This window comes from Centropristis striata, chromosome 1 (assembly GCF_030273125.1).
Source record: "Centropristis striata isolate RG_2023a ecotype Rhode Island chromosome 1, C.striata_1.0, whole genome shotgun sequence".
Taxonomy (NCBI): Eukaryota; Metazoa; Chordata; class Actinopteri; order Perciformes; family Serranidae; genus Centropristis; species Centropristis striata.
The window spans coordinates 4,292,444-4,319,538 of NC_081517.1; the positions used below are offsets into that span (position 1 = coordinate 4,292,444).

General features: G+C 40.0%; 2 protein-coding genes across 4 annotated transcripts in view; one reads left to right on the top strand and one right to left on the bottom strand.

Moving 5' to 3' along the window:
- The first annotated feature begins 1,673 nt into the window (after positions 1 to 1,673).
- LOC131989902 (meiosis regulator and mRNA stability factor 1) lies at positions 1,674 to 23,105 on the top strand. 3 transcript variants are annotated; one of them, XM_059355295.1, is made up of 27 exons: positions 1,674 to 1,723; positions 2,789 to 2,999; positions 3,787 to 4,656; positions 5,208 to 5,370; positions 5,580 to 5,794; positions 5,896 to 6,013; positions 6,107 to 6,279; positions 6,621 to 7,145; positions 8,138 to 8,292; positions 8,820 to 8,981; positions 9,122 to 9,308; positions 9,467 to 9,645; positions 9,757 to 9,837; positions 10,637 to 10,873; positions 11,496 to 11,615; positions 11,722 to 11,900; positions 12,003 to 12,223; positions 12,796 to 12,938; positions 13,066 to 13,199; positions 13,361 to 13,563; positions 14,865 to 15,092; positions 15,969 to 16,208; positions 16,892 to 17,146; positions 17,806 to 17,866; positions 18,484 to 18,597; positions 18,793 to 18,957; positions 20,271 to 23,105. In XM_059355295.1, exons 2-27 carry the CDS (start codon positions 2,844 to 2,846, stop codon positions 20,459 to 20,461), a joined length of 5,475 nt encoding a protein of 1,824 aa, XP_059211278.1. In that variant the 5' UTR covers positions 1,674 to 1,723; positions 2,789 to 2,843; the 3' UTR covers positions 20,462 to 23,105. The 3 variants fall into 3 exon arrangements, with proteins under 3 accessions (XP_059211278.1, XP_059211415.1, XP_059211346.1); XM_059355432.1 differs by having other exon boundaries at positions 1,681 to 1,723; positions 3,787 to 3,999; XM_059355363.1 differs by lacking the exon at positions 6,621 to 7,145 and having other exon boundaries at positions 1,681 to 1,723.
- A 3,474-nt stretch (positions 23,106 to 26,579) lies between these two features.
- Positions 26,580 to 27,095, bottom strand: part of LOC131966984 (uncharacterized) — a 39,537-nt gene continuing 39,021 nt past the window's right edge. The window contains exon 10 of the mRNA XM_059328613.1: positions 26,580 to 27,004. Coding sequence (XP_059184596.1) covers positions 26,886 to 27,004 — 119 coding nt within the window. The 3' untranslated portion in view covers positions 26,580 to 26,885. The remainder of the gene's footprint in view (positions 27,005 to 27,095) is intronic.

The window sequence follows — 27,095 nt, forward strand, 5'->3', positions numbered from 1 at the left end:
TTAATGTTACATTTTGATGCTGATACTTTTGTACTTTTACTTCAGTAAGTTTTGAATGCAGGACTTTTACTTGTAGTGTAGTAATTTCACAGTGAGGTATGTAAAGGATCTGAATACTTCTTCCAACACTGAGAATAAGATATATTTATACATATATAGTATATAGTTATAGTTATATATAGTTATAGTGATAGTGATAGTTATAGTTATATATATATATAACTATAAATAAGACATATATATATCTTATTCTCATATATATATATAACTATATATATGTGTGTATACATATATAACTATATATATATATATATAGTTATATATATATACACACACACATATATATATATATATATATATATATATATATATATATATATATATATATACTTTACCTTCAGGGTGCTCTTATGCACCTCCTAGGTGGAAAAACAAATTACTTCTTCAAGTCATTCGTCCCCCTTGCACTAAGACTTTTTAAAATTTTTATTTATTTACTTTTTTTTCCTTCTTTTCCCCTTATTTCTTAAATTCTCAAAGCAATGTGGCTTATAGATAATCTCTATGCAGTAGGCTATCATAGGCCGTATGAACCACGACAACCTGCTGCTCAAAATGAATTGCCCCTTGTGGGATTAATATATATATATATACATATATATATATATATATATATATATATGTTTGTGTGTGTGTGTGTGTGTGTGTGTGTGTGTGTGTGTGTGTGTGAGATTAAGATAAAATGTACAAGTGAGATATAATCTATTTCATTGGGTGGGACACTGCTGCTTTAGTTATACACAGTAATGTGATCAGCTTTTTGTGACTAAAATAAGTCATTGCAATAATGAGTACTTTAAAGTATGTATTATGTTCCCCTTTAAAGTACTATAGTATTACTGTTTATCATAAATGATTCATTAATCAGTCAGTATTCTAATTTTGTAGGTGGTCGAGGTGGAGATGTCTACAACTTTAATCTATAACAAATCAGTATATTTATGTAACTATACTAGTAAAGATAATACTATGAATATAAATGTAGTAGAGTAAAAATTTCCATCTGAGTTTCAGGGAATTAGAAGAAGCAAATAGTAGCATTAAATGGGAATACTCAAAACTGCATTTAATACTTGATAATACATACTTAAACAGAAAATGTAAGAGAGTGATTGCTTTTTTTTTACAACCATGAAATATTGACTTTTTATGAAAAAAAAAATGAATTAAAAGATGATGAAATGCAACAGAATAAATTAAATGTTGTCCATTTGCAATCAATACATGAGGTTGTGTATCTATCGGCTAATGGAACACATTATCATATATATTGATAAAAATCATAATCTATCACTTCCATGTAAAGCTAATTCAATGTACCAAATGTATGATTATATAAACATTGTTATTAATTCTGTGTATTGTTATTAATTCTGTGTATTTTATTGTATTTTATTGCTGAATCTTTTCTATCTTCTTTGTACGGTGTCATTGAGTGCCAAGAAAGGCGCCTCCAAATAAAATGTATTATTATTATTATTATTATTATTGTAAATATTAGGCATTTCTACGTGCCAGTCGTGGTGTATTATCACAATCACTTTTTGCGACAGTTTGCGACAGCTGGGCTTGCTTTCCGGCTAAAGTAGGTTACAAAAAGGTGCGGGTTTCTAGGGAGACAGACGGTCCTTTGAGAAAGATGTGAAAGACGAGACCTTCTCAGGTATTTAGAGGAACTAACGAACTATTTAGGACATTTCTCACTATTACCAACTACCGGTTATTTTAACAGTGGACGGTAGCAGGAAGGAGGAGCGGATATCTGCTGTTAATAAACAAGCTAAGAGATGGTGCCTGTTGTTAGCCTATAGCTCGCGGGCAAACATTTATACGCTACCGTTAGTTTAGCTAATTTCGGACAGTTAGCATTTCAGCTAGTTAGCTAGCTACTTCCGCCACAAACCAGAGTTAACGTTAATACAATCAATGGCATTAGTGTGAGCTAGCTTGCGGCTAATTTTACTTCAGTTTCGCTGTGTTGAAATGCAGCTGTGGCGTTAGTTAGCTTCAGGTAAACAAACTCACAGAGTGGAAACGTTAACTTTATTCACACAGACTTCCCCCTTTATTTATTTAATGTCTCGTGACGTTAACTGCGTGGAGTCAAACGCACCTGTGTCATCTTAAATGAGTCGGTAAGGACTTAGTTATTGTTAACCCTATAAAGCCTGAACCGTGAAATAATTGCCAGAAAATTATATTTTTTTAAAACTTGAGTATTTATTGAACCTGCTGACAAAAATAAATAAATACATTTGCATATATGAATTCTAATTTGTATCATATTTGATACATCAGGTCCTTTTGTGCAATTTGTTGCTCAGTTTGTTTTTCTTGAACTAACAAAAACATAAAAACCTAGCATTTTTATCCTATTAAGACTTTCCTTTTAACATTTAATTCAAATATGCAAGAAAAAAATTATTTATCTGCTGATATGAAGTTTTCACCCAGCAATGAACCTGTATCATTTTTGCTACATCTGTTTTTTTTGTGCAATTTGTTGCTCAGTTTGTTTGTTTTTAATCTCTAACACATGTATACATCAGGTTTTTCAGGAAAAAAATATATCAGACTGATGATGTAGAGGTCTCAACAACATGTGTATCAAATGTGATACACTTGGCTTTATAGGGTTAACAGACATGTTTCCGCACCGGGTCATTGAGAGGTGATGAAACCGCAACCAGCCAGTTTGCACTTTTAACTTTCGTTTCTTTTTTTAAAGGAAAGCATGAGAGAGAAGAGAGGTGAAAGTATGGTGAAAGACCTCTCTGGGTTGTATGATGGAAGGACTGGGAAAGGAGAGATCTATAGGCAGCTCTAGACCCTTCCCATGGCTCAGTCACCCCAAAACAGAGGCCTCAACCCTGCTATGGAAACTCAAAGACTGCTTCCCTACCAATGAGACAACCTCCGCTCATCACACAGATAAAGAAGTAGGTACAAATCTGTTTATAGTTCAAGTGCCTCTACCCTACTGGCATGTAGAGTCTACCTTTGTCTACCTTTAAAAAAAACTCCTGAAGACCCATCTCTTCAGAGAGCATCTTCTCTCCTAGCTCCACACGATAATTCTACTCCTTAAAGAATTGTCACTAGCACTTATTGATGCACTAATAGCTCTTATTGCACTATACCTTGATTGTTTGCTTTTACTCTTTCTGTAAGTCGCTTTGGATAAAAGCGTCTGCTAAATGACTAAATGTAGAGTAGAGGGCAGGAAGGTAAATTAATTTTCATTGTGAACTCTCTACTAAAAGGACAAAGGCTTTACATAAGAGCCACAAAACTATTGTAATCGTAACAGTCTTTCCGAATGGTGCAGCCCTCAATAACATAGTTAAATGCGGTGCAGGTGGCATATGAGGCCTTGGGCATGACCTTAATCTATGTCAGCTGATAAACAATCAGCAGCAGGTTGGGAGACTGGGGTAACCTTTGGCTTGACCAATTTAGCTTTTCTCCACATTTGGGTGTTTGCAGAGATGGAAGAGAATAGAATAATTTAACATTTTGATATTATACCACAATAAGCCATCTGAAATTTGCTAATTCTGGTTGTCTCCTGCCTTGAAGGAGCTGTTATTACAATTCCTACCCATTTAGGTGAAACAACGTATGCCTTTTGCTTTAAGATTCAAAGTGATTTTATGAATACGCAACAATCCACAGAACATTTTTACTTCATGTGAAATAATTTGCTGGTCCTTTTTTGCGTTTCAGAACAACTACATGGATAGCAGAAGGGCCGTGCTGGAACTGAAAGATGTCCCTCCTCCTCCTCCGCACCATACTTCCTCTTCCCAATCATCCCAGCCCTTCTCTCTGGCCCCTGTCCCCATGCCTCCTCCCTGCTTGCCTCCCACACAGCTTACACAAGAACCCCACCAACAACAGCCACCACCACAGCAGCAACAAGAGGGGGCTAGCCCCAAAGTAAGCATTTATACGCACTGTGACTACTGCAGCACAGACAGCTATGGGTTATTAGGTGGTGGAAATGTTGTTGGTAGCAGTAGCAGCATTGCCGGTGTTGTCTCGCTCTACATGGCCCCAGGCTCTATGGGAGCACCTATAAGCAGCAGCAGTATTAGCAGGCCTTGCGCTGTAGCTTCATCTGTTCATCAGTATAAGCATCAGATGAGCTGCGGAAGCGGAGGTGAAGTTCTTGATCTGGGTTACAAACCTCAGCTGTCCTCTTCCGTTGCTACCTCTCAGCCGGTTTCATCACACCCCTACCTCTCCTGCTGCTCAGGGCTTCTTCACACCTACCCAGCTGTACCACTCCCATGCAGTCAACCCAGCTTGTTTCCCACCTCAGCACCTCTGGCGTCTTCTCTCCCTTGTGTTTCCTCTCTACCCGCTCCCTTGCACGGCTCTTGCCTGGCTTCTTCTGGCTACTACACCTGTGGTGTGGACTGCTGCCCTTCAGCCAGGAGATCCCAGAGAAGCACACTCGGTGATCACCAAACCACTACCACCATCACCACTACAACCACCTCAGCACACTTCTGCTCTAATCCTATGCACCTAAATGTAGAACGCACGGTTTGTGTGAAGGGGGGACACTACTGCCAGGACTGCCTGTTGAAGGTTGGTGGAGTTCACTTCAATCTCTGTAGCCTGTCTTGTATATGTGTGTGTGACACGGAGATCAGTGTCGGTAACTTTATTCTATATGCAGCGATGACTTTAGGTGTGTGAGACTGGTTTTGTATTTTAGTTGTTGTAAAATAAATTTGGTGTTATGGCTGGGCGATATGGCCAAAATAGATCCCTATATAGATAATTTCATATCCAGAAAATACTACATATCTCAGTATAACATGACTTCTGGTCCTTTAAAAAAAAAAAAAAAAGTCTATTGAACAGCCAAATGGTAAAGCCTAATTTTTTGTACTCCATGTTGGCAAAAGCTTCACTCCCATGAGCAAAGATCAGGAAATTAGTCATTGTCCAAATATTCTTCCATAGTTCAGCCGCTGTTGCAATAAAAAATCAATATGAAAATACATGCATGATTGACATTTTTGTTTTGAGAATATAAAACGTCATATTGCCCAGCCCTTTGTATAGTATTGCTTGCTGTTTGTCTATTATTTCTGTTTTCTCTGACAGCTGTATTAATGTGTACCTTTTTGCAGCCAGTGAATGGTCTGGCATCAGAGTCAGACAAGGTGTGGCCAAATGTTCCTCTTCCCCAGACTGCTCCTATTCCTATTCCCATTTGTAATGGCTGTGGCACGTCCTCCGATGGCATGATGCTCATGCCATCAACCAGCCTTGGCAAGACTGGACATAAGAATGGTTAGTGGACTCTTGAATTCCTGCATATATACTGTATATTTTGCTTTTTTGGTATTGATCTTGATTGGACTGTTTGAAAGAGCAACTTTTTGGAATTTGAGTGAATATATATAATGTTCGTCCATCCAAATTGACTAACAACAACAAAGGACTATATACTTCTTTATACTAGTTGAAGCTGTTAAGATGCCTTGCAAACTGTCTGCTAGGTTCTCCTGAGAATGGTGGTCCTGAGAACATCCCTCCAGTGGGTGTCTTCTGGGACATTGAGAACTGCAGCGTGCCCAGCGGACGATCTGCTGCAGCTGTGGTGCAGCGTATTCGTGGTCATTTCTTTCAGGGCCACCGTGAAGCAGAATTCATTTGTGTCTGTGATATCAGCAAAGAGAATAAAGCTGTCATCCAGGAGCTCAACAATTGCCAGGTACCAGCAAATGTCTAAGTTTACATGAGCATGTCAAGTAATCCTCCCTGCCGAAAAAACAATGGTAATGTATTAAGCCATGTACAATTTTGCTTCATCAGGTTACTGTTGCACACATCAACGCCACAGCCAAGAACGCTGCAGATGACAAGCTTCGCCAGAGCCTGCGGCGCTTCGCTGAGACCCACACTGCACCTGCTACTGTTGTACTAGTATCCTGTGAGTGCAACTGAGATCCACTATAATCACCTACACTCTTGATGCCTCAATGGTTTTTGTGATAACACGTGTTATGTTTTTTGTTTTTAAAAGCTGATGTGAACTTTGCAAGTGAGCTGAGTGACCTGCGCCATCGCCACGGTTTCCAGGTTATCCTGGTCCATGGCAACCGTACATCTTCAGCCCTCCTGCAGCACGCCAATCGCCATGTGGCCTTCCAGGAGATCACGGCTGATCTGCCACCACGTATGCTTGTCAAAGCACAGGTAGGCCTCACTGATGCTTCGTTAGGATATGAAAAACAGTTTTTGATCTATTCTGTATTAAATGAGGTAAGTAGTTGCTGGCAAAATTAACCAAAGAATTTTAATTTAAGTGTGGACTTATCATGAGGGTAGAGATGCAGTTGGAATGTGAATTTGATCAGCTTCACAATTGTTTTATTTTAGGGGTCATTACAATTTTTCCTTACCTAGACAACTCTTAGCCATTCTTCAAATTGTGTTTTTTTTTTTTCCTTTTTTAACTAAAAGGACGGCTACTGCTTTAATATTTAAAATGTAAATTATACAAACCAGACAGGCGCGCTGTCTCTTCCCTCCCTCAGCCCAGTTTCAACCTCCTCTATGTGCACAACCTCCCTGTCAACTGTGACAAGAGCCTGCGAAACGCTGTGAAGCTCCGGCTCCGCCGTCTGTCAGACAACTGTGGTGGCAAAGTGCTGGGCATGGCCCAGGGCACAGCAGTCCTCCGTTTTGGCAGCACTGAGGCAGCTGCGCGTGCCCGCAAGCGAATGGAAAATGAGGATGTGTTTGGCCACCGAATCAGCCTCTCCTTCTCCCCACGGCCCAGAGATGATGCAAGTCCTGAGCTTGAGCTTCAGGCTCGGCCCCATCACTTGCCTCAGCCTCAGACTCTGCCCCACACCTATCACAGCCAGGATTTGTTGTTCGGCCCTCCCCCGCCATTATCCTCCTTCTCCTTTCTGCCCCTGGAGAAGCCCAGGTCACCCAGGAGGCCACGGCGAGCAACCCGCCCGTGCCACACTCCTGGCCCAGTGCCTGAAAGGCCCTACAGCCCCAGGAGGGGGTGCAGTGGGCCTCCCGGTGGTGCTCCAGCCAAGCCCCATCAGGTCAGCAGACTCGCCAGCGCCGTCTGTCCTTGTCTGGGCTGCTGTGTAAATCAACCCCCCAGTGTCCCACTAACTGCTGCTTTGACTAACTGCTTATAGCTGCTCGCTAAGCTTCATTTGTCTGCCTGTGCTAGCATGTTCTGGTTGTCATTAGTGCTTCCCTGTTGTCCTGCATGTTCATTGGTCATTCATCGTGTTTTTGCATGAATTAGCCTGTAGCTTTTGTGCCCTTTTCTGACTGTTTTGTACAGTGTATCAGTGCTGATATGCTGCTTCCTGTGACCAGCCTAGTTCTGTGTTTTGTCTGTTCCATGCTGCTATTAATTTGGTTTGGCTTACTCAGTTTTCCAATCTGATAAAACTGACCTGGTGGCTGGAATGATTGGCTTGGCTTTTGCTTTTACTTCTTGATTGTAATCAAAGGTAAAGTGACTTAAATGTATTTTAAAATAAACTAGGGATGAGCATTTTAACTTTTGTGTGTTGTTGGACAGTAAAGAGACATTTCAGGTTGGATTTGTCCAATATTGGTCCCATTCAGCACCACAAAGAAAATATCAAAACACCAAGAATATTAAAGTAACTTAAAGATTGCAGACAAACACTAATGACAGAAACTGCACTATTGGAGTACTGTAGAAACATTTCATCATAGGACATGATTATTAAACATTTTGTTAAAGTACACGTGTCTAAATCATCAGCTATGTACTGTGGGTCAAAGTACTGATGACAAGTAACCATCATAAATCTGTCAGTTGTAAAGCCATGGAAATAAATTCAAATAGTCAGCTGGTGGTGACTTCTGCTTTTTTCTAGTCGACTTTAAAATGCAAATCCCTCGTTAAACCTCAGAGCATTAGTTTGTGACATTCCTATTGAGCTTTACATACAAGCATGCATGCATGCATGCATGCACGTACACCAACACAAACCGTATGGAGCCAGTCAACAGCTACAGTATTAACATCTGCTGCCTCTGTCTGATCCAGGAGCTGGGTAGTTTGGAGGGCAAGCCCAGAATGGGCTTCCACCACCTGGAGAAAGGACGTGCTGCTTCCTCTTCCCCCCACAGTAACTGTGAGACAGGAGCCCCTGAGCAGCTGTCCAAGCCTGGCCTGACTGGAGAATCTCTATACAGGAGGAGGTACACACAGGGAGGAGGGCCATCACAAACCTGACTGCAAAAAACACTGTAAAAAAAATAATAACCAGAATGCTTTAAATTGAGACTTTCATAAACAGAATTTCAAAACTTTGAATATAAAAGAATTATATTTTGTACACTTATTAAATATTAGCACATTATTCTTTACATTTTAGACAATTTCTTTTGAATGCAGGTTGTAGGCTGAGATGAATGTTACTTGATAACAAGATAAAAACTAATTTGATAATTTGAGCTATGTAAGCATCCATCCATTATAAGATGTGCTATAATAAGTTCTAGCTTTAACCTAGAATATCTCCTAGTGAGGATATTCTATCTCTTGTTTATTTTCTAGCAAATCAAAGTAACATATTTTGTTTGATAGAATTGTGTCTTTGTCCTATAACAAATAAATGTTTTCCAACATTGCCGTAAAGGGAAAAACTATTTTCAAGCCCTGTACAGCAAAGGATGTTGCACTTACACGTGTCCCTTTTGTTTTCCTGCCTCTTCTCTCCATGTAGAAGAGATGGCTCCTACCCTCGCAGCATGACTGAATCCCCTGTAGAACAAGGAGACAGGAGCTCAGAGGAGTTCCAGATTAGCACACCCTCTGCCTTCAGCAAGTTGAACCTGCACAGGAGCTTCAGTCCTCTGATCCTGTCCCAGGGCTCCTGGTCATCCAGGTGACATATTTGATTAAGTTAACCAGTGGCACTGATTGTTATGCAGGTGGCATACTGCTAGCAATACATATAAACTCTCCAAATCCTCATAATATAAGATGTAATGTTGATTATTTTTAAATTTGTCTCTCCTCTCAAAGGAGTGCGTCGCCCTGCCTGTCCAGCCGGTCCTCCCCCCTCCTGGCTGGCCCTCGTAGCCCGTGTCCTGAAGGTCCTTCTGAGCCTTTTTCAGATGGGGCTGAGGTCCAGGTAGCCAACCTGGACTACAGATTGTCCCGCAAGGATCTGCAGCAGACTCTGCATGACACCTTCTCCCGTTACGGGCGGGTAAGGCCTTCTTCAGTGACTTTATTGTGCTGATAAATGATCTAATAAGCCTGTATCCTCCTAACATGCCAGTTCATAATAACAGGCTGTAATGATGGAATGTTGAGATTCACCCTTATCTCAAATCGTCTCCTTGTGGTGTCAATTGTTTTGTCTAGGTGAAAGCTGTGGAGCTTAGCCCCCATACTGACTATCAGCTGAAGGCCACAATCCAAATGCTTTCCCTGCAGCAGGCCATAAGTGCCGTCAGTGGCCTGCACCGCTATAAGATCGGAGGCAAGCGCATTCAGGTGTCACTGATCACTGGTGGCAGCAGCAAATCTCTTGTTATGCTCAGGTACAGTAGCGTATAGTTTAGGGGGTTCATGGCATTTTCAGATAAGAAATGCAAATACATATTTTAATGTGTTTTGGATTGCTGTTGTAACTTCAGATTTTAATTTTACAGCACCGAGATCATTACTATTCTTCAGGATGCACCTGCCAACTGCCTTCCCCTCTTTAAGTTCACAGAGATCTATGAGAAAAAGTAAGTAGTTTTTAACTTATTGCTTTGAAAAATGAACTACTCAAACATACAACTTCGTCCAACATTCATACTTGGAGTAAAGCGATTCCAAAATGATGTGTGCATTTACTGCCTCAAGTGAAGGAGTTAAAGTATCTCGGGGTCTTGTTCACGAGTGAGGGTAGAACGGAGCGTGAGATGGACAGGCGGTTTGGTGCGGTGTCTGCAGTGATGCAGGCTTTGTACCGGACCGTCGTGGTGAAGAAGGAGCTGAGCCTGAAGGCAAAGCTCTCGATTTACCGCTCCATCTATTTTCCAACTCTCACCTATGGTCATGAGCTTTGGGTAGTGACCGAAAGAGCAAGATCGCAGCTGAAATGAGCTTCCTCCGTAGGGTGGCTGGGCTCAGCCTTAGAGATAGGGGGAGGAGCTCAGACATCCGGAGGGAGCTCGGAGTAGAGCCGCTGCTCCTTCTCGTCGAAAGGAGTCAGCTGAGGTGGTTTGGGCATCTGGTAAGGATCCTCCCGGGCGCCTCCCGTTAGAGGTGTTCTGGGCACATCCAACTGGTAGGAGGCCCCGGGGAAGACCTAGAACACGGTGGAGGGATTATATCTCTCTCCTGGCCTGGGAACGCCTCGGGGTCCCCCAGGAGGAGCTGGACGTTGTGGCTGGGGAGAGGGACGTCTGGAATGCCCTGCTTAGCCTGCTGCCCCCGCGACCCGGCCCCGGATAAGCGGAGGAAAATGGATGGATGGATTTCAGTGCAGTTTGTGTTCCAAAACTATACGCTCGTTTTATTTTTATTTTTTTCCTACTCCAGGTTTTCCCGCAAACTTGTGGTTGGGGATCTGTACAGGCTACCAGAGGTGGTTTCCGTGCGGGAACAGGGGGGCTCGAGGCTCGTGTGCCTTTTGCCCAGCAGCCAAATCCGTCAGAGCCCACTGGGGTCTTCCCAGTCCCAAGAGGGTTCTTCTACTAGTGGCAGCCCCGTGGTGTTTGAGGAGCTGGAGTACCACGAACCTGTCTGCAGGGAACACTACATACAGCGGGACTTCAGGTTATTACATTTTTTACATGAAATTCATGCACATAGTGTACATATAACTTTCAGAGTAAGTGGTTAACACATGCTGCTTCTTGTGAAACTTATCTTGATCATGAAATTATATAATATCGCCCAGTTTAACCCATTTAGGCCTGAAACGCCTCGAAAAAATGCCTGTAAAACCTATGGGCGATTTTAAAATGACCCCAAATTCAAAAAGTATTTGAGAGCTTATACCTGTTATATGAGCTCCCTCCGCTATAGTCGTCTTCCGCCATGATTATTGCAACACTTCCACATGTATTCTGATGCATTTCATTGGCCAAGAGACCGAAAATAGTTGGAAATAACTACAAATACTACAAAACGACATATCCGATTTCCCGGCTTTAATGGTAGAATAACGCAAGAGCGCCCCCAGTTTTAATGGTAGAAATGCGATAATGCTTCCCGGCTTAAATGGGTTGATAGTACTCCTGTATTGCTGACCCATTGGTAGCTATTGACCTGTCATGTACCTGTCTCTCATTTGTGCTGAAGGTGTGAATAATCAGTCAGTTTAGAGAACTGTGAGAATAAAGTCTGACAACTCTGTGTTATCACTGATTTTTTTTGTTTTTTTAATCACTTTTAGTGAGGCTGACTTTGACCCAGACTCCTATAAAATACCCTTTGTCGTGGTGTCTCTGAGCACCTTGGCCTCTGAGGTCCACAGTCTGCTGCAGTCACATGAAGGAACTCTTCCATTACTCAGGTGACAACCAGCTCTTTTAACCATATAGTAACTTTTTTTTTTGTCAAACAGAGCAGGTTTTCACACATTATGCAGTCCATAATGAAGTTTATTTTTTTCCATATAGTTTCCCAGACTGCTATGCAGCAAAATTCAGCCCTCTGCAGCTGGGTAATGAGACACTGGAGGGTGGCGTTCCTCTGGAGCACCTCATTACCTGTGTCCCCAGTATCACAATAGTCACCGCTCAGAACGGCTTCAAAGTCATCAAGTGGATCCACAACAAACCACCAGCACCAAACTCTGGTAGGAATAACACTTAAAACTTTTTTTAGTTTGTTGAGGTTTCTATACCTACATGGTGCTGTCTTTACCAATTAATTCAGACATGAATATTTCATTGTGTAGAGCCATGGATTCAGCGCTGCAAGAGCCCGGTTGGAAACCCACAGCTCATCCAATTCAGCAGAGAGATTATTGACCTCTTGAAGAGTCAGCCGTCTTGCATTATGCCCATGAGCAAGTTTATACCCTCATACCACCATCACTTCGCCAAGCAGTGCCGCGTCTCTGACTACGGCTACTCCAAGCTGCTGGAGCTTCTGGAGGCTGTGCCCCATGTCCTGCAGGTATTGTAATTAAAAGGGATCTTGACATCAAAGACAGTTCATATTTTTAAGAGCAAACTTAAGACTTATCTTTTTAATTTGGCTTTTATTTGAGCCATTTTTAAATATTTTCTTTGCTCATGCTTCTTAGTGTTACATCTTTTATTTATTTATTTATATATATATATATATATATATATATATATATATATATATATATATATATATATATATATATATATATATATATATATATATATATATTAAAAAAAGCATTTTTACTTTTTTTTTTTTTTTTTTTTTATCTTACCTTACTTTATTTTTCATCTAATAATTTCTATCCTGCCTCCAGTGTTTCCTCACTGCTTGACGTTTAGATGACACTTCCTCAGTTTGGGCTTTGTTTTTAATTGGATGGGTGGGATGGAGGGTGTTTTCTTGTTTCCATTTTTTATTATTTTTTTCTGTGAAGCATTTTGTGTTACATTTCTCTTGTATGAAAAGTGCTATACAAATAAAGTCTGATTGATTGTGCTTTTTTTGTTTGTATTCTACATAAATTATGTTTTTATTCTAATTTTCTTTACCTACAGATCTTGGGTATGGGTACCAAGCGGTTACTAACTCTGACTCATCGTGCTCAAGTGAAACGCTTCACCCAAGACCTGCTCAAACTGCTTAAATTCCAAGCCAGCAAACAAGTGGCAATCAAAGACTTCATGCAGGCATACCATTGGTCAGTCAACAGCTGGCACTTTGCCTTCAGGATTCCCTCAATAAAAATTGTAGAAAAGTATTGAACATGTATATGGATCATCAGTGATGTGAATGTTTGTAATGTCTTCTTGTACCTTGTGTATCAGGTGCTTCTCCAGAGACTGGAGGGTGATGGACTATGGCATCTGTGACCTGATGGACCTGCTGACTGAGATCCCTGACACCACCATCACTATTACACATCAGGAAACGGACACAATCATCTCTGTTCCCAAGAGAGGTCTGGTTAAACCAGTTATTAAATAGACTTATTTGGAAGGCAGCTTTAGTTATGTTCCCAAATCTCTATGAATATTACAAGGTTGAAAACCCCTGCAGTATGAATAATTTGAAGTTTTATTTTTTCCTCTATTGACTGAATTCCCTCTTATTCACCTACAGAGCGTACCGTGGAGGAAATGGAGCGCACCAAGCAGTTTGGGAAGGAGGTGGTGGACCTTCTCCGTCACCAGCCTCACTGCCGAATGGCCTTCAGCAAGTTCATCCCCACCTACCACCATCACTTCGGCCGTCAGTGCAAGCTCAGCTACTACGGCTTCACAAAGCTCATGGAGCTCTTCGAGGCAATCCCCAACGTGCTGATGGTGAGTCAGGAACACTGTTATTGGTTGAAGCACCATAAACCTAGCCTGGGTATACCCATACTGCCTTGCACTCTCAATTTAATTTCAAACCTGCACACAGTCTGCTGTCTAAGGCCGTTTCTTAGCCCTGTTTTAGGGATCCAATCACAGAACTGGGAGGGACAGCAAGACGATGACGCGTACAATTGGACAGACAGAAGCTTGTAGTTTTCTTACGGATCCAACATGGCTGCTGCAGACTCGAAGCTCTCTTTGCATCTAGCTGTAGACAGTGTTCAAGATAGTTTAGAATTTTAAAAGAACGTTTGACTTTACACTCCTCCTGTTTCACCACCAAAAAGGATGTTTTAGCCTTGCTTCCGACAGGATTTGGCAAAAGCCTAATCTACCAACTAACCCCGCTACCGCTCGCTGCTGTAACACCAGTGATCTGGCTACGAGCCAGTACAGCGGAGCCCCCAGAGACCCGCAGCAGCTCGTCTATTGACCATAAAATCAGTGGATGTGTGGCTGAATGACATGAGGGGGAATAAGGTGTAAAAATAAATAAACTTTCAGAAAGCGAGAACTGAAGAAGCAAAGCAACAAGCAACACTCTCTCACAGACACACACACACACACACAGACACACACCAACACTGCTGGTAGACTGTGAGCAGCCAGAGTCAGAACATGCTGCAGGAAAAACGTTGCAGAAGCAGAATTTAGCATTTTAGTCCCAAAGTAGAGATGGGCTAGTCTGGCTATGTAAACATTAATTTCTGTTGCTCTACATACGTCGTCTGGTATAACTGATACGATTGGCTAAGAGCTACGTACAGACGCTTATAGACATTCTTAGCGCCCAATAAACTGCTCTGGAGGATTGTAAACCACGCCTCCTCTACGGAAAAATTAATTGGTAGTATCCAGACTATATATCTCATTTGTGATTAGTCCAGTGTTAGCCAGGCTACCGTAGACCACAACTGCGAAGGAATCTGTTTATTTTCGGTGTGTAATAATGGTTCCTCCAGGTTGTGCAGCCAAGAGCAATGATGGCAATTTCCAGTCAGTTATTATATATTTCAGTCATGAATTTCTATTGGCTTCATAGAACTGACTGCTAATTCAAACTGATCTGATAATAGTTGGTGGTAGTTGCTACTCCGCTATTATTTGCACAGAACAACTTCCTCCTTGGCTTTCCTCATATGTCGAGGGATTGAACCTGGTTATATGATCCATCTTTTAATTGACTACTATTATCCTTTTGTCTCTGCCTGAACACTAATTTAACAGCTGTCTCCTACCTCCGCCAGGTGTTGGAGTGTGGTGAGGAAAAAGTGCTGACTCTGACGGAAGTGGAGCGTATCAAAGCTCTGGCAGCTCAGCTGGTCAAGCTGCTCCGAGCTCAAAAGAACTCCAGCCTTCCTGTCAGCCAGCTGCTCACAGAGTACAGCAAGACCTTCGGTTATGGTCTACGCCTGCAGGACTACGATGCCAGCTCCCTGCCGGCTCTGCTGATCAAACTGTGCCATGTTGTCAAGGTAAAGAACACCTCAAGGATTAGTTGTTGTCTTTGGCAAGTCCAACAAGGCTGTCATCATATATTCAGGATAATAGCCGTTGAGGAGAAGTTCTTTCTATATGGAAAGTTGAGGTTTCCCAGGTGAGGTTACAAATGCACCGAAGGTTTTTTGCTCCTGGAATAAATAACAAAAGCCAAGAAAGTCTCGGTGTACTTTACAGTAGATTATAGTTCTACATTAGGGCTGGGCGATATGGACGAAAAGTCATATCTTGATATATTTAGGCTGAATATTGATATACGATATATCCCTTGAATCCGTTTATTTAAATTAATATAAATACTGTTCAACCATTGTACCGTTTTTAAAATCAAAGCTCCATAAAGTGCACATTTAAAAAAATATATATATATAAAAAAATAAATAAATTGTATATCTCTTTAATTGAAGAGGATTGTTTTTAACTATATCGATATATGCGATATGGTCTAATTCCATATCGCATTTAGAAATGTATTGATATATTTTTTTTATTGCCCATCCCTATTCCACATAGTACATGGTAAACCGATTGAACAACCTTTTTTTTTTCTTTTTCTAAGAAACATGTCTTACTACCTAGAAACAACAGAGAGGGGAGTCTGGTGATCAGAAATGAATTCCTCAGGTCTCATTGAAACATGTCTTACTACCCCACTAACATCGTAATTTTTATTATCGGCACGTTAGATCACATCATTGAAAATGTGTGGTTTTGTTTTTTTGAGGGATACTTTACTTCACTGTTGATGGTGACTAATCACAGCGCCCTCCTCACTTGGTGACACCAGGTTTTTCTAAATCACAAGTAAAATACCAATTATCAAAGTAGAGCTGCTTTCTTCCTGTTTCCAGGTGGTGGATGGCTCAGGGGGTCGGGAAGTGCAGCTGATCAACAGGAAATCTTTGCGCTCTCTGACCTCCCAGCTACTGGCTCTGCTCATGTCCCAAGTGGAGGAGCAAGTCACCAGGGGGCTCAAAGTGGAGGAGCTGAGCCAGCATTACCACATTATCCATGGAGCCCCACTCAACCCATGTGAATATGGGTTCCTCTCCCTCAGCGAGTTACTCAAGAGCCTGCCCTACCTAGTGGAGGTAACTGAAACAACTTTTTTATCTTAAAACTCCTTTAAACCTCTGAAGTCCAGGAGATTTTGGTTCAAACTTGTCAACTTCCTCTGCATTCATTTCTGTCTCTGTTCAGCATCTTTCAGTCTGTCCTTACATCACATGCATGGCTCCTTTTTCTCCACACAAACTTGGCTATCAGTCAGATTTTTCATTTTATTTTAATTAACAAAGTATAAATCTGCCAGGAACCGAAAATACAAACAAAAGACACAGGTGTCTATGGAAATGTACCTTTTTTTTTTTTTTTTTACCATTTATACACACAAAAACAGCAGAAAAAAGAATAAATAATAAAACTACAAAACAGTCTATTTGCATGTAAATTAAAAATAGTAATAGTTTTCATTGTAGAAAGAAAATTCAGAATTTAAAAATGGTCTAGAAACTTAAATGGCACACTGTGAAAGCTCCTATGATTGTACTTTCAACTGTCTTTCTCAGCTTGTCTACATATCATATATAAATTAAGTTATTACTGTAAATAAAACATGTGTATTTTCAATAAATAGATGGACTCCAGAGGGTTAAGTCTTCCACATTATCCTGTCCTCACATTTCTCTCCACCTAACTGTGCTTCTATTTTTAATGCAGTGTTTACCTGTACTCCATACGGATGCAGAGCTGACTGATTTTTCTTCTTTCACAGTTGTATCATGAAGAAAGTGATGACAACAACAACGCTGGCAGCAGTGTCAGTAGTCATGATGATGAGGAGTGGGTGAGGCTGACCAGGCTTTACCAGTTTGCCCGTAACGTACGCGGCCTGCTCAACACGTACCATTACAACCAGATCTTCCTGACGGAGTTCCAGGGGGCTTATAACAAGTTTACAGGCTGCAGCCTTGAACCACGTTTCTACGGATACACCAGCGCTGACGAGCTGCTCAGCGCCATTCCACAGGTGAGAATAAATCTCATTACATACTATAACTGTAGCTAGGCCTGTCACCATTACACATTTTTTTTTCCCAGAAACTATCACGGTAAATGATAGGATTGTTGTATCGATGTCATTTTAGTTTTATAATAATATTGGAGCATAATAAGTACATCCTTTTTCACAGCAATGAATGTTTAAATCTCAAGAATATTAGACATTGGAATAGAAATGTGAAAAAATAAATATTAATATATCCTAGATAAATAAAATGTAAAAACTACAAAAAAACAAATACAATAGATTTTCAGGCTTTGTTAACAAAACATTGCATAAGATAATCATTATGTATTATATTATTGTATTATTAAAATAACATACTCAGCTGGAATTGCTGCTTGGGAAATATAGTTTTATTTCGACAGTTCGTGCTGCCTGTCAAACATTTGCAGCATTACTTTAAACAACACAATATATTGTGGTTTACATGCGTGACTTTGTGCTTTTTTGAGTCCAGAAAAAAAAGGTTGTATCCATTTTTATATATCAAACGATAAGTCGATATAGTAATTATCGTGACAGGCCTAACTGTAGCACATCTGGAGCTTAACACATAAACTTTTACATGGTTGATTTTTTTTTTTTTAGTTCTGCATATTGAGTTTGTTTTGTGATGTCATCAGGTGGTGTGGATCAAAGGACACGGTCACAAGAGGATTATCGTTTTGAAGAACGATATGAAGGGTAAAGGTGGCGACATAGCATGCTCTACTTATTAAAGCCAAGCATATCAGTTGCATTCAATAACAAACATACAGACTGTAAATACTGGCAGCTGGTAGAAGTGATCATATGACTGATCTAAATTGCAGGTGCTCCCAGCTAGGGCTGGGAGATATGGACCAAAAGTCATATCCCAATATATTTAGGCTGAATATCGATATATGAATATGAATATCGATATAGCAAATTTTCAGTCAAAGTCAAATATGACATGTTTCAAGTAGTTTTATTGAAACCATTTATTTAAGTGAACATAAATACTGTGTAACAATCAAAGCTCCATAAAGTGTACATTTAAATAAAAAGTGATGTAATAAATAAGTATAAAAATAAATAATAACTGAAAATGCTACAAAATTATAGAAATAAAATGGGCCAATCAAGAAAAGAATAACGAACATTACAAAATAACTAAATATGACAAACCCAGTAAGGGCAGCATTTATATATAAAGTGAGACCATATTGCATATATCAATATAGTTCAATTTTTTCTCTAATTGCATATCACATTTAAAAATTATATTGACTAAATGGTGCATGAAAGCTGTTTAACATTGGGATGTTTTTTTTGTTTAGCAAGGGCAAGCCCTTCAGTCCCCTGCAGCCCCCAGCCAGGAGAGAGCACAGAGAGCCCGAGGGACAGCCCCGTCAGCCACACCACGTCTGGGACCCAGAGTCCAGGGAACACGGGTAACACCAGGGTTTTCATAGACTGCTCAAGATTTCTTTATTCCAATTACGTGGTTTATTTTAAAATACTGCAAAGTAATTAAAAATTATAAAAACGGTTCCCCAAAGAAAGGAAAAATAAGATGAAAATAGCTCTGCTCTGTCAGCCTTTCTCAGATAAAATCTCTGTGGTAATCACGTTGTTTTTCCTGCCAGGTGGCGACGGAGCAGCAGAGTCTGAGCTGCTGTGTCTGACGTCACCAGTAGATCTGCTGTGTGGTCCTGTACCATCCTGTCTACCGTCCCCTCAGCTCTACCCAGACCCCGTTCTCCTCCAGGAGGCAGATCTGATTCACTTTGAGGAGAAAACTCCACCAGCAGGTCAGTTTTTCATGTTTCAGTTTTTCTAATTAAACAGAAGGGTGACTTATTTCTTAACAAGGGCACAAATTCTATTTGACTGTGGAAAAACAAATAACGAGTAAATAAAAAAAGAAATCCAGTTCTCAACATTCCCAAAGATAATTGCACCCTTGATTTGACACAAGAAGGTATATGCCAATACATATTTTTGCCTCTTATCCCAAATGGAAATATTCTACCATAATAAAGTGTAAAGCCACTGTCTCTGCTCTCTCCAAAGCATCAGTTAAACCAGAGTTAGGAAACCTGAGGCTCTTCAGGCCATCTGCAGTGGCTCCCTGTGGCTGTGATAAAAAAATATACAAAATGAAACTTTGCAATTTAATGGTCATTTATCATTGATGTAGGCCCAAAGCATTTTGAATTATTCAATTGTACAAATGTATCATTTTAATTAACTAAAATGTGCATCAATCAACTCTAGTTTTGAGTTGCTCTACCTAGGTTAGCTTTCCATTCCAAATCCCCCGAGAGATTTCCTCAGTGTCCAGTCTATCATTTGCACTTGGGTCCTCACTGCATTCTTACAAAATCGTATTAATACAGGTTCATCTCAATACATTAGAATATGATAGAAAAGTCAATTTCCAGTAGTTCAAGTCAAACAGCCCCAACCAAGTATTGAGTCATAGATGGACATACTTTCAGAGGCCAACATTTACATATTAAACATACTTTTTAAAATGTATCTTTTGTAATATTCTACTTTTTGAGACACTGGATTTTAGGTCTTCGTTAAATGTAAGCCATAATCATTATATTTAGAATAAATAAATAAATTAATGGATCTATATCATGTGTTATTTCCACTTTTTGAATTGAATTACTGTCATAAATTAGCTTTTCTATGATATTCAAATTCATTGAGTTGCACTTGTCAATGTTCATTAAGACATTTTAGTAACGCCAGTAGGCTATTTAGACTTGCTGTTGTGTGCTGTTTTATCTTCATTGTCAGGCTCAAAAAACAGGTTTGCAGCTCAATTGCGACCTTTTTTTTTTTTCACGTTTTGTTTTGGCCAACAATGGATCTTTTGTAAGTAAAGGTTGCTGACCCCTGGGTTAAAACAAAAGGACAAATAAGAGGATTAGTGACCTTGGTGCAAACATGTGCTCTGACTGCTCTCTTTCACGGAGGAAGAACAACATTAGCCGTGGGCAGAGCAAGGAAGAACAAAAATGCATTTTAATGAGTACATCACACCTTTTATTTGCACCGTTCCTGACGTTCATTAGGTGTGAGCTCAGTCTGTACTTGTGTGTGATTTCAGTGAGCGATGCACCTGACGAGGCAGCTGACGGTGCATGTGATCCACCTGGCAGCACAGACGACTCTGCAGCCACCGACCCTCCACCTCCTCCTGATGTGAAGCCCCCCTTGTCCACAGACAGCCCCGGCAGAAGAGCCTCACGCAGCAGAATTAAACTCGCTGCCAACTTCTCATTCACTGCAGGTCTCTGATCCTCATCACACACACACAAAGCAATACCAGTCCACACACCGTGTAACTCTAAATCCCAGAGTTGACTTACACTGAACACAGAAGTGACCCCAGAGGAACACTGGCGGCCCCTCTTCTTCCTCAGCAGGCTGTTGCTATCTCTGTTGCCTATTTCACAATCAGTGATGTTCACCAAGCTGTGATTTTCTTCTTGCAGATTTTCTGCAATTCTTTTAATTTGCCAAATTCATCTGCTGTAACCTGTTTGATTTCACCTCAACGGAAGTTAAATTATATCTCCACGATGTGCATCTTCAGCTCCGAGCCACACTGTGTCAAAGAACACTGGCTGGCTCACGATGAATGCTAAAGATGAGTTGGTTGCCACTGTTTTACAAAAGTATTAGGAGGAACGCTAGGGAGGAGTAACTAAGTTTTCTCTCTTAAATCTTCCGATATTTAGTTACTGGTATTCTCAGATTATATAATTGACAAATCGACGGTTTAAAGAGACGTTTTGTTCATATTTAGAACCCTCCATGTGTACTTCCTTGCTGTATCCCCAAAGATGAAGCATTTAATTTTTAAACTGTGTGAGGTTTTGCTTTGTAGATAACTGTAGACCTGTAGACCAATTTGTCCGCTGAACACCTGCCCGTTTCATTCTTTCACTCTTCTCTTGGATTTCTTAAGAGGTAGCTTCTCTTTGAGGTATATTCTCGTCTTTTTGTCTCCGTTTACTAGCCTCAGGACAGGATTTTCAGTTCCTTTTGTATTACGCAGAGTATTTAGTAGTCTGTGGAAGAGTTTGGCCTCAATGTGTGGTGTGTCTGGTGGCAATTCAATGACGGGACTGAACATTAGTGTAGCTGTTCACATTGTGGCTTTTTGTGACCAGAAGCCAAAGGTTTTTGGACATACGAGGCATCGATGGTGAGGTTTTGATTGAAATTGCGACTAGCACTGCTCTCAGGAATTTTTATTCTTGTTGTACTTTGACTTAATTTATTGCAAAGATTTTGGCTCGTCTCTCCAGGGCCACTAATGAAGGCCTGAAAGGGAAAAGGGGGGCTCTTTAATACTCGGGCCAGATGTGTGCTCAGGCAGCAGGAACTGAGATATTGGGCTTTAAAGCCAGCAGCCGGCGCGTTTGTGTTCTTTTAGCTGTGTTATGTCTGTATGTGGTTTACACTGGAGTAGGTGGTGTGAAATATGCATGGTGTGCATAAATGAGTTTATGCATGGTGTAAGCCCAGGAGGAGCAGACTGGAACAGATGATGATGGTAAGACATTCTTTAAGATCGGTCTTTTATTTCCACCATGTTTTAGGGATCTTAGAGTCGGCGTCGCCCCTTTGCAGTTGCCACATAAAATGCTCAAGGTTTTTAGAGTTAACCTTGTTCCACGTTAGCACTGCTGCGTCCGTGGCGACGCCCACTGCCTGAGTTGAAGAGTTCGAGGGGAGCAGTAGCACTCCTGAGTTTTTGATTTTTAAACGACAAGGTGATTGGTTGTGAGATTTTAGGGAAAAGAGACGGGTCAGGAGGCGGTGGGAGGAGCACACTCCTGTACAGACTGTGACGTGAACACAGAGGACCCTCTGCGGCTCTCTGGAACCTGCCGGGCTTTTACAATGGCTTGTATTTGCCGCGGCGCCAAAGGAAACCGCCATCGGATCTCCCCATCCCTTCACGTCTTACACAGAGGAGTTTTTACTTATTGATGTGTTGGTTTTTTCTGTTATTTACTGCGTCTCGAGTGTTACAAGGCTGCTGAACTGCCATCGATTAACGGCTGCCATGAAGTTTAGCACGACTGAGGCGCTGCTGAAGTCTAAGAGTTAGTGTTTGTGTTCAGAGAAAAGGTTCAAAGAAATGGGAAAGAGCCCATTTAATCAGTTTCTGTCCAGTTTCTGTGTTTAGCCAGTGTTATTAATTTCCTTTGTCAGACTGGATTTTGACTTGTTATGAAAAGCCTTTTTAAAGCTGAGAGATTCCACCTGCCAACTCGCCAAACATGTCTGAAATGCCAATCAAAATGTTTTTAATTAGAACTGTTGGGGTTCAGGTCTCTCCTGCTTTTACAGACTGTCTGGAAACCTCTTTGATTAAACAATGAGCGGCTCATTAATGATTTAGATTAATGATTGATAAAAAAAAGAGCTCACAAGAAATGTCTATATTTATCTTTGGCAGTAATGTTTTTTGTGACTTTGAGCAAACCCTAGCTCTCCCTCAGAGTACTGCAGTGGCAACTAACTCAGAGGAATTAATTTAACTTCTCTGTTTAGCTCTCTTTGTTTTTACATCAGTGAGAAGCTATTGTACCTGTCAAAATATGCACTTTTGCATAGTTTTGGTTTGTGAAATATAGATGTGAAATTTGGTAGCAGACTGGGAGAGGTTGAAACATGGTTTTGTGTCTTTACCTCAGTTTCTGTTTAACTGTATCTGCTTATTCAGTTGTTTTTTTTCACATTTCACAAAGAAACTGTCTCCTTTATTCAGCAGTGTCCTTAAAATGTATTTTTTTGTTTACAACTGTCTCACTGATGTGTCTCACCTCCCCGCTCTGTCAACCATTTTACTGCCTCGTCACTAACAGTCTAAATGTTGTTGAAGGGACCAAGAAAGATTTACGTTAATAAATTTCACAAGCATCAACTCTGCCTCGTCTCAATGTTTACGATGTTGGTAACACTTTACAATAACCATCTAAGTGATGTTTATAGATGGTTTATAAACCAATTATTATTAACCATTTACAAAATTCTATACATATTTAATCTTTAAATGTTTTCAAGCAATTTCTTAAAGGTATATGAATCATTTTGAAATCATTTACATACTTAATATGGTGTTAAAAATGTTATGACTGTAAAGCTATTAAACTAATTTATGTTTGTTTATGGTAATCTATTTGGCATTTATAAAATATAGTTCAACATTATTACATTTTCTATTCACCATTCTCAATGGCCTATATACAGTTTATAAATGATGATTAATGATGATTAAACATTAATAAACTATCTGTTTATCATTTATAAATGGTCTATTTACATCTATAAATGATGGTTATTGTAAAGTGTTACCACGATGTTTTATGTGGAGAGAATCAAATCAGCCAGTGTGTTCCTGAAAGATGCTCTTTATTTAAACATGTATGTACAGGTAGTTTCAGCTTATTTTCTGCATATTTGTTCAATATTTAACATAAGGACCTTCATAAATTCACTACTACTACAGAACGCTAAGTTATCAGAAGGAAGGTAAAGTGACAAAGAGCAACACTTTGCTTGACAGGAGTCACTAATGTCCTAAATAAACTCAAACATACACCGTCTATTGTAGGCATTTACAAGAGTTGCATTAATTTCCTCGTGTTTTATCATAAAAACGCAAGACTTAATTCAGAGGATGCAGGTTGTTTGTCAGCAATATCCATAATAACTATGAATGATGTCACACTACCACAGTCAACAATTCCCGGTAGCTGATGGCTGAGATGATGTTAGTATGGCCGGTGATGTGGTGACTCTGAGGAATGAGCAAGCATAGTGAACTATATAAAAACACCCCACCATGTTGAATGAACTGGTTCAGGTTGAAATCTCAGCTTTGTTTCGTTCTCTCTGGAGCCGCCTGTGGCAATAAGTGGTAATTACACGTGTTTTTGGATCCTACTTTCACTTTGCTATCTCTCTTTTCTGTTTATTTGGCCAGTACTAAGTGACTACGCCCACGCTCTCTGGCAGACAAAACACTTCTGGATTATTAACAGTCACTCACTCTTGTGATTTATGTATTTTTCTTGGGAATGTCTCCAGACACCCAGTTTGTAACACTGTAAATGCAAGAGCTTTTCTAATTGGACTATAGGTTCAATCACTCATTCAGCAATAGTGCTTCAACAAAATCTTTACTTACTTTAACCCATTGAAGCCTGGAAAGCGGATACGTTGTTTCGTAGTATTTGTATAAGCTCTCAAATACTTTTTGAATTTCATTTCTTAAAAAAAATCTATTTAGTAGAAGCGTTGACACTTCTGTTGAATTTCCGGAAAAACTTCAGGTTTTAGGGGGTTATTTTAAAATCGCCCAGGGTTTTGCAGGCATTTTTTACAGGCGTTTTAGGCTTCAATGGGTTAAGTGATGGCATATACAGGAGTTAACTACGGTGGCCCTGAGAGCTCACAGCGCTGCAACTTAAAATACACATGCAAATACTCAAAACACAAGCAAATTGAGAAAACCTCTTCATCAATCTGACAGCACAAGTACACCATTTAGAAAAAGTGATGCAAAGGCCACAACAGAAGTGTTTCCACCTGATAAGTGATGCAACTGTCTGGACACCAATGTGATATTAAGTTATTTCAAGATAATGATAATTTCCTGTTATAATGTGATATATAGCGTTAGCCTGCTAGCCCGTATAAATCACATTGCAGTTAAACAAATCAAATAAATGAATGATACATGTTTTAGTTGCTCCCCGCCTCTGGAACTCACTACCACCCCAACTCAGAAACATTGACTCACTCCCCCAATTTAAGTCACAACTCAAAACACATCTGTTTAAAACTGCCTGTTCCCTGAGATGACAATTGCCCTGTCTAATCTATTTTATTGTATTCTTAATTCTGTATATTATATTGTTTCTTTTTCTATCTTTTTGTACGGTGTCCTTGAGTGCCAAGAAAGGCGCCTTCCAAATAAAATTTATTATTATTAGTTTGTCTCAAGGGCACAGTTGGTCTTGGTTTTGCTAGCCCGCTAACGTTAGCATGCTATCGATCGCCGGCTAGACGTGTGCATCACTTTTATGTGTCCTCTGAAAACACTTGTGTTGTGTTGTGGTCTTTGCAACGCATTTTCTAAATGCTACGTTTGTGTTGTCAAATTGATGAAGATGTTTTCTCAATTTGCTTGTGTTTTGTGTATTTGCATGTGTTTTCTTAAGTGCTGTGAGCTCTCAGGGCCACCGTAGTTAACCAAAAATAATGCCAGGGTTGTGAACCAGTGGACAGCTGTGAAAGTGGGCCATATGAAATTCGATGCCAGGAAGCATCCATCTCTATAGGGTGAAATGCAAATGGACACACACCTAAAATGACCAGACCCTGTAGCAATGTTGCAGTGAATTTTAAATCACTGAAGTCCATTTTCATCTATTTTCTGTTTTAACTTTCAACGACCACCACAGATTTTTTTTTTTTTTTTACTCTGCTGAAGCTTTTAATCCAGTACAGCAGATATTACAGAATCACAGATGGAGAATTAAACTGCTGTTTGAACTTTATACATGAAGTCAAAAATATTGCTCAGCTCCAGTACAAACTATTTAGATACCAGTCACTTTATCGGCAGCCATATTGTTTCTCTGAGACTGATGTGTTCGTCCCACCTGATAAAAAGGCAGAGTTGTGGGGCCTGCTGAAAGTGCAAGAGGCTGAAATGGAAAAATAAATACCTGATAACAGATGTTTTTTTTCCTGTCAGACAGAGAACTCCAGCATTTATACTTCACTTTATGGACATTGTGCTTGTAGCTCTGTAAATGCCAGACCTGCAGGTTACATGACCAAATCTGATTGTAATTTAAGACATTTATTTATCAGATTTTTTATTTACAATTCCCTTTCCCTTCATAAAGCTGAGGACAAGTGTCTTCACTTACAGAAGCTCCTTATTGGACGGTTTCCCTCGACCACTGATCAGGGATCAGCTCCTACACTGAAACTTTATTTTCTGTATGATTCCTGGACAGTTTCGAGGAGGAAACGCAGTCAATCGAGCTTCTCTGACTCACAGGAAACGATGTATGGCATGTGATATGGAAGTAAATCTGTGTCTTCGGAGTTTGACATAAAAAAGACGTTGAATTTCTAGCACTGAATATTTATGCATTGAAATTATGTATCTGAATGTTTTTCAACGTTAAAAATTCAACCTCAAAAAATTAAACCGCAAAAAATTCAACCTCAAAAAATTAAAACGCAAATTTTTAGGTTTAATTTTTTGCGGTTTAATTTTTTGCGGTTTAATTTTTTGAGGTTGAATTTTTAACGTTGAAAAACATTCAGATACATAATTTCAATGCATGGGCTAGAAATTCAACCGCAAAAAATTAAAACACAAATTTTTAGGTTGAATTTTTTGCAGTTGAATTTTTTGAGGTTGAATTTTTTGCGGTTGAATTTTTTGAGGTTGAATTTTTTGCAGTTGAATTTTTTAAGGTTGAATTTTTTGCGGTTGAATTTTTTGAGGTTGAATTTTTAACGTTGAAAAACATTCAGATACATAATTTCAATGCAGAAATATTCAGTGCTAGAAATTCAACGTCTTTTTTATTTTAAACTCCGAAGACACAGATTTACTTCCATAATGTGATGTGATGTGTGTTGTTTCTGACACGGGGTCATAAAGAGTCCGTGTCAGTTACATGACGGCACACTGGGTGGCTCCACAGCAATCCTTGATGATGGCCACTCCTGACTTGGTGATGGATGGTTTGTTCGGAGGCGGCTCGGGGATTTGTCTCTTGGGCTTTGGAGGATCTTGACATAAAGAAAGAGAGGAGAAACAGACTGTCACACCGGGGAAGTCAAAGTGAATAATAATCCTGCCTTTTTTTTTTTTTTTACTCAC